The sequence below is a fragment of the Heliangelus exortis genome, chromosome 5, assembly GCF_036169615.1.
Source record: "Heliangelus exortis chromosome 5, bHelExo1.hap1, whole genome shotgun sequence".
In the NCBI taxonomy this organism is placed as follows: domain Eukaryota; kingdom Metazoa; phylum Chordata; class Aves; order Apodiformes; family Trochilidae; genus Heliangelus; species Heliangelus exortis.
In genome coordinates, this window is record NC_092426.1 from 8,233,485 (window position 1) to 8,244,350 (window position 10,866).

At 42.4% G+C, this 10,866-nt stretch overlaps 1 protein-coding gene across 1 annotated transcript; it reads left to right on the forward strand.

Moving 5' to 3' along the window:
* The first annotated feature begins 792 nt into the window (after nt 1-792).
* On the forward strand, nt 793-8,599 carry CDCA4 (cell division cycle associated 4). Its single transcript, XM_071745384.1, has 3 exons — nt 793-940; nt 4,614-4,694; nt 6,629-8,599. The coding sequence occupies exons 2-3, from the start codon at nt 4,656-4,658 to the stop codon at nt 7,382-7,384; spliced, it is 795 nt and encodes a 264-aa protein (XP_071601485.1). The 5' UTR covers nt 793-940; nt 4,614-4,655; the 3' UTR covers nt 7,385-8,599.
* Nucleotides 8,600-10,866: the final 2,267 nt, after the last annotated feature.

The following is a 10,866-nucleotide window of genomic DNA, read 5'->3' on the forward strand; positions in this document are numbered from 1 at the left end:
AGCGTTTAAAGTTTTTGGTTTGGTTTTAGTCGGTGTATTTTTTTCGCTCAGCAGGGCGCTTGGAGCTTTTTGGAACAGAGGCTTCCTGAGGGGAGCGAAGCTTCACTCCTTCCCTCCACCCCAAGGAAGCGGCTTCCCCGGCCTCTGACTCCGCGGCCCGTGGCTGGGAGGCCAGGCCCAAACAGGAAATGCCAGAGGCCTTGCTAATGGAGTCACGGGGCCTGGCACCCCCCGCGGGGCGACAGCGCCGGGGGGGTGAAGGTGGGAAGCGGCTGCTAGGGCGGGCCGGCAGCGGTTGGCGCCGGGGGCTCCCGGGCCCTGAAGGAAGCGGCTGCCGACAGCAGAGAGCGGCCGGGCTCAGCGGGGGAAGCGGCGCTCCGCGACCTCGGGATAGGAGCCCCCCCCCCCCCGCCTTGAGGCTCCCTCAGCGCCTCGCAGGCAGCAGCTGAGCCAGGTCTGAACCTGTTCCCGCTGGAGCCGGTGGCCGGGAGCCCAGACGCGCCGTGGGCGCTTGGCCGCCGTTTGAAATCAGGGCCCCGCCTCGCCCCCCGCCTCTGCATCTCGGCAGCCTCTCAGGGCTAAGGGGAAGGGCTCGGGCGCCATGGCAACCCCGCAGCCTCCCGGGGGCGGTGCCTGGGGGCGGGAGAACCCGGGCGCCATGGCAACCGCGTCGCCAATCACAGCGGCGAGCGGCGCCTGTGCGGTCTGGCGACAGCCAATAGCGGCCGCAGCTGCGCAGCAGGAGGGACGGGGCGGGGAGGCGGGGGCGTGGGGAGGAAGCGAGTTCCTTTGTGGGCCTTGACAATAAGATGGCGGGCGGGGGAAGGCGGGGCCCTTCTGTACGGTTAGTTCCGCCCCCTCCCTCAAGCGCGGAGCGGTCGGTGGGGCGAGAGTGGGGGCTCCTCCGCTGGCAGGCGGCGACGGCAGTAGCGGGGAGGAGGTGAGTAAGCCGGACCGGGTTGGGCTGGGCTTGGTCGGGCGCGGCGCGGCGTGAGGCTCCGGGCTCGCCCGCCTTCCCCTGGGGCTCCGCGTGGTGCCGAGGCGGGCGGGCAGCCGGTGCCGGCAGAGCCCGCGGAGGAGGGAGCAGATTCAAAATGGCGGCGGGCCGTTTGCCGGGAGCGCGGGACAAGGAGCAACCGCCGCCTGGGGCCGTTCGCGGTGCTGGGGGCCAGGGTTGGCGGGTTCAGGAGGACCATTTCCCCGTCGGCGCCGGGCGCCCAGCTCCTCCGCTCGGTCTTTCCGTAGCCGCGTACTCTCTCATCGCCCGCTTCTCCGCCCCCAAGCTCCCATCCAGCGCTGCAGCACCCACCGCCGGCGTGCCGTGCTTGGGGACCTCCCCCGGCTCCCTAGGTTCACGCATCGCGTCTCACCGCCGCCTCTGCCCCCGCCGGGCTCCCTCCCTCCCCAGCCTGCCTACGCCGGGTTCGCTCCCCGCCCTGGCCGCGCCCGCCGGTCACGCCTTCCCCCGCCGCTGTGGTGTCTGCCTTTCCACGAGCGTTCTGCTCCTCTCTCTTCACCCCTGCCCTGGGCCTGAGGCTGCCCTGCTCCTCAGCCTGCCTTTAGCGGGAGTTGGTTCCCATTCCCGAAGCCCTCTCGCCCTGGAGTGGCGGCTGCCAGGCCCCTTCTTTCGGCAAGTGGACCAGACAGTGCTTTATAGGTGCCTTTGTTCCGGTTCGAATAGCAGTGGTTGGTCCAGCAGCTTTCTGGTGTGTCTGCATTCCACCTTACAACTCAAAACCACCACATGCATGCATGCCTGAAGAAGAGTACCTGGCTTTACATCTTGTCAATGTTGCATATAGTTTTATTTCTTCCCACAGTTGTTATAAAGGATGATTTTGTACCGGGGATGGGTTTAGAGTGGTAGAGCTGAGGGTCAATACCTTCCTATGATAACCATCATCACTATTCTCACGGCTGTACAAGAAGGAAAAGCCACCTGGCTTCAGTGGACCTCCAGCACTGGCCTGACTGGTCCTTGTCTGCTTTCTCCTAAAGATTGAGTTCTGAAATCTCCTATTTTCTCTGTTATCCTAACTTAAGAAGTGACATTTCCCCTTAAGTATATTTTTGGCAGCATATTGTTACACGAATTTGAACTGAGCTGGATTCTGGAATGTGTAAGTTGATGCTCTAGTAAGAATTGGATCAAATTTCAAGCACCTTATTTGTAAAGCAGACTGGAAATTTGTCAATCCCCAAAGGAAAAGTTTTAAGGAATTGCATAATACTGTTCTACATTAGTGAAAAGAGAAAACAAAACAAACAAAAAACAAAACAAACAAACAAAAAAAACCCCAGACCACCCAAGCTCACATAAACGCCTTTTTTGCATACTGTATTGTGCTACAAGAAATATTGTCTTCTTGACAGCATTCTTTGTACAGCTATTTCAAACAGCAGTTAACTTTAACACACTAAGTTTGTGCCCCTGACACTCAGATATCAGTATAAGAAGGGAGATTATATAGCTAGTCTGGATATTGCCTCTTGGACAGACAGATGCTGCTTGAAATTATAGAGGGAATACTGAACACCTTGTTTCTAAAGCAGCACCATCAGTCTTGCTGTTGTGTACTGAGAGGGTTTACACACAAGCAGATTCATTTTTTCATATGTTAATATGTAAATCAATAGAGAAACATACTTTGAACTAATGAGGTTTTAATTTGGTGTTCTCTTGAGATTATGCTTGTTGGAGATAGTGCAGGGAAGGCTGGGGAAGGTTGTTTATTTGCAAAGTTTTGATTGCATCTGATAAATGGCTATGAGGTTAATATTTTTTTTTTTACTGAGAACTTATGTTCTGATACACACTTGTATGCCAGTTTGTAGAATCTGAGGAAGTAATTGTTGTGATGGGCATATGCTTTGAAGTTTATGCTAATGGTTTGTTTATTGATCTAGGAAAGAGCCTGAAATCCCATGCAGCAGGTCTTACACATTATTATATTGTATAGGAAACCTGTTTTCTTCTTTAGTATGTTAATAGATAACAGACTGGATGTGATAACAGCTTTTTTACCAAAAAGTTGTGACTTCCCATCAACAGTCCCATCCTGTATCAGTCTGCTCTTGTGGGAGACAGATAGCTAAAGCCTCTGCCTCTAGGTTGTCAGCCAAAACAGCACCAGGAAATATTTTAATTTATTGTTCTTGTGACTGCATCATCTTACCTGTAGTTGTGGAATTTCGTTTGATTGGACTTCTGAAACATTTATGTCTTTGGCAACTACCCTAAACTAAAAGCACATCTAATAGCAATTAGGGAATTCAAGTTGTTACCATATGCAGGCTCTTGAATAGATGGCTCTTTATTTATAGATTGTTTTGAATCTCAGGGAATAAGAACTTCTGAACTTTTATAGCATCTCAAGGTGTTTGAGAGGAAGCAAATACTTTATCGGTTTGATATTGTGGTGTCTCACTGGAATTGCAGTTCATATGCCTCATAACTCTGTCTTTAAGGTTGATGTGAGCTCATTCTGTAAAAGAGAATGAGATTTTGAATTCACTGAAATACAGCTTCTGCTGCATGACAGGCTAAATATTTATGGATCTAGTAAAAAGACTTTGGCTTTAGAGTGTTCAAGGTGGGTTTTAGGTTATGATATTTTAGCAAGTGTGCAGCTTCCTGTGAGCAACATGTTTTCTGCCTCCACCCTCCCTTCAAGTCCTGTGTAAGTCATCTCCTTCCACCCTAATTTTGAAAGCAAGCACTCTTCAAAATTTTTTCGTTACTAGCCACAATAGAAAACAAAAATGGATGCATCCTTTTTATGTTTCTTTTCTAAGTATGTGCTTCAGTTGCAGACACTGAACTGTCTTGCACTGTGCAGACATGTCTAGAAAAGTATCTGAATAGTTTACATATTTTATCATGCAAGTTTTTTGTAGCCTGTTGAAATGGAGCGTTTTTGTTTGTTTCAGGAATTAAAGGAATTGTTGCCTGTGTTTAGTAGTTGTATTTGGTATATCAAATCTTACTTTGCCTTAAATGTGTTTTTAAAACTTAGCCTTTATAATTAGAGTGATTTAATTACTGTTATTGCTTTCATTATTGTAATCTTGCAAAACAAATGTTAGTCATAAAGTTTCTGTGCTAGTAAAGGAAATTTCTGTTTTTTCTATGTTTCAGTTTTCTGTTTGTGCCTGCTTACTCTTTTTCTGTAGATGATGCAGAGATACATGGTTTTGTACATTGAAGGTGAAAACTATGGTCTTGTGTTAAAAGTAATGAAGGCTTGCTTTCAGTATGCTTTTGTGTGCAATTTTTCAGATGATCACTAATGATTTTGTTTGTTCTTTCAAAAGCAAAGGTGTAGGGATATGGGAGAGGCTGGTCCAAAGGTTGGGTAATAGCCTAGAACTTGGACTTAAACTGGCAGTTTCCTTCTCCTGCCAGAGATTTTGTGTGTATTGTTGGGTAAATCACCTTTGTGCTCTAGCTGTAACCTGGGCTTAATAGCACTATTCAAGTTTGCAGTGGTGTGGTAGAGGATACAAATACTGAAGTAACTGACAAATTATAGAGGTGTATAATCTGAACGGGAAACGATTTTGTTGTGCATCTCCTGAACTTGGCTGACATCTTGCTTCCCCGTATTTGGCAGGTGATGCCCTAAGTGTTGCTGTATGGACTCTTGTTCAGTAGCATGGGAGAAGAGGAAGGACTGCATCAAACGCAATTACTGGTTGGTCATTTTTTCCTTAAATGAAACTGTAATCTAGTATTCTGTGTAGCCTCAGGAGCATGGGGACAAAGAACCATTTCCAATGTAATACTAACTGGACATCAGTATTAAAAAAAACTCCAATGAAAGCTGTGGAAGGTTTATCTTTAAGAATCCTTAAATGTTTTTTTTCCTCTGCTTCTACACACCCAAGTCAAGTTTTCTGCCAAGTTCAGTTTTTCTGTTGATGTGCCACAGAAGGCACAATCGAGCAGAAATTCGGGTTGTGTTTAGTGGGATTAATGACAGTATGTCAGGTTCCTGGAGAAAATTTTCAAAGAAACTTCCAAACCTTTTAATATATTGGTAATCCATGGATAGTTTTTAAGAAGTCTATGAAAAATTACCATAAGACTAAGTTAATATGTTCTATATTATAATCTCTGCCTTACAATTTCTAAAGAGCTTTGTACCTTTAGTGGAGTCTTTACAAAGAATTGGCAAATAAAAAAAAAGTTAATTCATAGATGTATTCAGCAATGTAAGAAGTGTTGTACAGAGTCAGACCAAGTGTTTATCTAGCTGCTGTGCTATCTCCAGGTTTTCAGAGAAGATAAGTGTGTAATGTATTTTGAAAGGAACAATGTTGCACTTCGATGGATTTTTAGTGACTCTGAAAAAGCTGAGAGGGCTCTTAAAATATATGGAGCATTCTGTAGCAACCAGAAAAGCAAGGCAGAAGTTGGGGCTTACCAAGGGAAATGGAAAATTGTATGGAAAGACACAGTGATATTATTTTGTATTTATCAGCTTTTGGTTGAAAAATAAGTTTTGTTTGGATTGCTATCCTGAAGAAAGTCCCCAGATGTTGGGCAAACAGGTATTCTAAGGACAGAAGACTTGGAAGGGACATAACAAAGGTACAGAAATTCAAAGAACAGGTACTAGCTTTAATTTGCAGCCCGATTTTTATAAGACTAAAAGAAGTGACATCCACTAAATTAAAAAAAGCAGACGTATTTCAAGATATCAGCTGCAATATTTGCACTGTGCACTGTTGTCAAAATTAGAGCAATTCAGAAGAGAAAAGGCCTAGTACTTGAAAGGCATATGTTGGAAAATTCAGCAAGTGATTTATAGATGCAAATAAGAAGCCTGGATGCACCCCACTTATTTTTAGCTGGTGAACCTAAACTGGGAATATGGAAAGCTTGCTTTCAACTGGGAAAAAAGTACAGAAGCCCATACAGAGTATGACTACTTATTGGACTTGCACAGTTTCTATTAGAATCACACAGTTCTGTTACTCACCTGAGCAAAGGAACTGGAAGGGCTGTGTTAGGCACCTCAGTTGAATGTCTCAAGTTGTATGGAGCAGATGTTCATCTTTTTCTGCCTATAGCCAAAATAAGCTAACCTTTTCAAGTATGCTGCCCATGGTGGTTTTTTCATGTTACTCTGCTAGACATGTTGATGTTCTGGAGGGGTCAAATCTTGTGCCAGGTTGTATTTTTATTTCCAAAACTAGAGATTGAGTATGCTAGTAGAAACTCAGGAGGAGTGAGGAGAAGCTGCCTCTCCAATAGGTGAAGTACAGCCGTTGAGATGTTTGCTTCAGTACAAAGCAGTGGCTCCTGACTTCCATCAAGTATGGAGCTTAATGGGAGCCAGGAGCTGGGAGCCCCTGCCTCTCTCCGATGCCAGGACTCGTGGACCTGCTCACCCCTGGTTCCCAAGTACCATCTTTGGGAGCCAGTCCATATGTTCCTGACCCGTGTTGTACCAGACTGGCCATGCTATAACCTGGTATGACAATTCTGATGTTCCTGTCTTAAAATAATTTGGTGTTTAAGATTAAAGTTTTCGGTTTCATTTTTTTAGTCTTTTTTTTTTCCACCTTCCTCTTGAGCTGTTGAGTTGTACAAGAATTTTTGTATTTTTTATTTTTTTAACAGGACACAATGTTTGTGCGAGGATTAAAAAGAAAATGTTTTGATGGCGAGGAAGATATTGAAGGAACTCTGGCTGGTATTAAGGCTATTCCTTCTTATAATCTTCAGCGGCAGTCACTTTTAGATATGTCCTTGGTTAAACTTCAGCTGTGCCACATGCTGGTTGAACCAAACCTTTGTCGTTCAGTACTTATAGCAAACACGGTACGGCAGATCCAAGAGGAAATGACTCAAGATGGGACTTGGCAGATGGTAAACACACAAAGTACAGGGCAGGCTTCCCTGGATCGTCTTGTTTCAACAGATATCCTCTGTCGTTCATCTAGGGAACAAGCTGAGGGAAAGCTTGTTCCAGGCTATAGTACTTTCAATAAAGACTTTGAGAGTGACCAAGCACAAGATAGTTCAGAAACTATGTCAACAGCCTCTTCAGTGCAAGCTCCGAGAAGCCTGCAGAGCAATGTGTGGGAAATGGAGAACCCCCAAGAAAATAAAGGAAGCTTTCAAAAATCATTAGATCAAATATTTGAAACACTGGAGAATAAGAGTCCTAATTCTGTTGAAGATTTGTTTTCAGAAGTTGACAATTCTTACTATGATCTTGATACTATGCTAACAGGCATGATGAGCAACTCAAAAATGGGACACTGTGATGGACTTGAAACGTTTTCTTCTCCAACAACTACAACTTCTAGCTCTAATTGTAAATCTGATCTTAATGAGCTTGATCACATTGTGGAAATCCTTGTTGAATCCTGAAACTCCTTGTGCAGGAGAGAAAGATCTGTTAGTGGGAGAAAAAGGCTCAAGAAAGCTATTTCCACAGTTTGTTCTATCAAATCTGCACGTGTATCTTATAAATATCTATATATCATATAGATATATATTTTTTAAAAGCACTTCATATTGCAAAATAGTGTTAACTCTTAAAGTTAACCTGCAACTTGTAGTGTAATCGGTTTATTGTCCATTGAACTGTAAGTACATATGGTAAATGTTTTTGAGCTTGTCCAAGGCTCAAAAACAAAAACCAAAATTTGGTTCCTTTTGCCAATTTTTTTTAGCCTTTGATGGAGGATATGCTCAGAGAGAGAGGCAGTGAGAATCTCTTGTCTTTTCTTACACTTCTCCCAGTGTAATGGTAATAAAGAAGGAGAGAAGTTTGATAACTGGTTTCCTATTTTCCTCCAATTTCAACTTTGTTACACCACAACTCCTCCCACATCTGCTGCTTGTGTTCTAAGTCGCTACATGGCTCTTAAAGAGCAGTATGCAATAGTTCCTATTATCCTAGCTAGCTTATTCTGGTTTTTGCTACAATTTTTACTTCAAAAATAGTTTTTAAATGTTTATTGGTGTTTAGATTTTTTCAGGTATTTTCTTAAAATATATTTTTACTACAGATGTTATGTCAGCTGCTAACTTAGTAACTTTTGATCTTATCTGCAGTTGATGTATTTTTTGAAAGATTTTCAAAAAGGGATGTTTTTTTACTGTGAGCTACCCAATGTAGTTCAGTAAAGTGTATGTAAATGTAAATACACAATTTTATACTTTACATTAAAATGTAAGAGCTGTTTTCATGATTCTGTTTTATAGAGTAGTAATTTACTAAATTGAGAATTGTATGGTTATGCTTGTCATACCCCATATACCAGAGTATCATTAGAGGAAGAGCTTTGATCCAGCTAGATACAATTATAGACCATATTTTTGTTAACTACAAACCTAAATTACGTAGGTTTTTATTTATGTGTATTTATATGTAAATGTCAAGTGAATTGTTTTATCACTGAAGTCAACCATCAAATATTTGTTTATTTGATATAACTATCTTGCACTAATTACTACAAAAAGTGTTATTAGCGGCCTTTACATCTCAGCTGGTATGTCATGATGTCTTGTCATAATTAATATGCTCCACTCTTACCAAGGGTTTCCTCTTGGCTTTTTTAATAACAAAAGATACTGCAACACGGGGTGGTGTTCCTTTCTTCAAGTACTCACGATTGATTGAGAGTGTGCGTATTTACATTAAGTTTATTCCTATAAGATTTTTTTTGGGGGGGAAAGGGATAGATCAAATACATTGTTTAAATTTGGTATAAAAATGGCAAATATTTATCTTCACCAGGTAGTGCTGGGTAAATGCCCTAATCTAGCATGAAGGTAAAAAATGAGGGAAAGATTTATTGGTTTCTGGAATGTGTCAGCTTTGGTTGTGCCAGGGAAGAGTCTGCCAGTAGCTCTGTTGGTGTCTGTAGACCTGAGCTATACAAGTGACTAAACATGAAGGGAGTACATTCCTGCACCTACAGACTTTGCCTTCCCACAGGTGACCTTACCTTTATGCACTGTCCTTTTCAAATTCTCAAATCCCTAAAAAGGGGAGGATGGTAGCAGGGGGGTATTCAGGACATTCCTGGGTCACCTCCATAAAATGAGACCATTGAGTTTACCACTTCAAAAAGTGCTATAGAAATACCTGGTTTGTGAAAAAATTTCCAACTTCATAGTTGGATGACTACATCTTTCCTCAGTCACATGAAGCCTTGCAGTGAATTTGAGAATATTCTTTGTATTAAGAATACAAATATTGTATTAGACTTGAGATAATCCATAGTTACTGTATGTAGTAGTTAAACATTTCTTCCTTAAATTAAAGTTTGATTAATAACTATATTAAATTATGAAAAAAACAGAGATATTTGCAAGCTCAGTTTGTATAATACAGCTGGACCAAACATACAAGCCCATGCTGTGTGTCTCTAATCAGTAGAGACATCACTTATTGCTGAAAGGTGTTGCAGTAGTATAGCCTGCTTCAGGAGGGTACAAATATTGATGTGAACTGTCATATCTCACAGTGGCATGACAGTCTTATTTGGCAGCTGTTGTTGCAATATCAGAGATTCTTCCTTCAGAATTATAAATCCACAGGAAATCTTTCTTGATGGTTTTGTGTGTGTGAATAGATCCACTGAATTGGACAGCAGGTGCCTTAGGGTAGAGCAGAAAGCCAGGCCATTCCAGAGTTTTACAAAGGGTACATCATCAGCATTGAGTTGAATAGCTAAATACCTTCTGACCCTCTGGGAAAGTTCCCCAAAACTGCTGTGGAACTGTGGTTCAGACCCCACAGGTTTGAACTGTGGGTGTTCCTCTCTGCCTCCTGTTCCTTCATTTTCACTAAATGTACTTTTGCATATGAAGATATTTTAAAAGACGCTTTCCTTTCCCTCCTTAGTGCACATCAGTCTCTGTGTAACAGGTAGGAATTATATAATTTGTTCATAACTCTTAAATTATATGTCAAATGCATATCTGTAACTACATCTATGTTGGTGCAAGAAGCATCTCTCTAGGTCCATCCCTTTACCAAAGGAGCTCTGCCAAGTTAGTGCTTGGCTTAACAGGAAAGGCACAAGGTAAGTATGTGTTTTAAGCATTGAAACAGAATGCTGTTTCAAATATCCTGGTTTATTGTCTTCCTAAAACTTCTGCTTAATACAGTGTGCTTTTATCTTTGCTCAATTCCTCAGCAGGTGTAAGAATTTGTGTTGCTGCAACTTGCCCAGTCACTGTACAGAACTGCTGTGTGCCTAGAGCTGCTCTGACTTTGCATGCACCAGTCAGTGAAAATCAGCTTCTCTCCCTACTTTATTGGGGTGTCTTAGTCTTAATTCAGCTGCTTGTTTGGGGTAGCTTCACTTATCCTGTTAAAAAAACAAAAAAACGCAAAAAGCCCCACAAACCTTATTTTCTAAATTGCACTGTCATTTCTCTGCTAGTCCAGAGAGGTCTTAGTTAAATAAACATCACTCAGAGGTGTTAATACAGTATATTTTCCCTCTTTGTATTCCTCTGAGATATTGAGAGACATCAGAAATTACAGAGTGCCTGTAAGATGAATGAATTTTAAATTACTTTGTGAACTGTTAGTACAAATGGCAGGAGATGTTATTTGCTGGCGATTTTCTTAATTTCTACAAATAAATGGGTAATTATTTAACCTCTGATAAATTAGAAAAGGCTTCTGTAAAATTTTGCTCGCAGTTTTTTTTCTTTTTATGTGTTCTAGGGAAAAGAGTCATGAAACACGCACGGCAGTCAACACCGTCTGAAACAAGATTGCTGGTGTGAATGACATATCCCAGCTTTAGATCTGAACAAAAAGAAAGAATTTTCAAGAGAAAAGCTAACATCAAATCTGCTTCCTTCTCAGGTAACCTTGAATATCT

Bases quoted from the DNA above. Each gene is read 5' to 3' on its own strand.
- CDCA4 (XM_071745384.1), top strand. From the start codon at position 4,656: ATGGGAGAAGAGGAAGGACTGCATCAAACGCAATTACTG. The intron at 4,695-6,628 runs GTTGGTCATTTT...TTTTTTTAACAG, and splicing joins TGCATCAAACGCAATTACTG to GACACAATGTTTGTGCGAGG.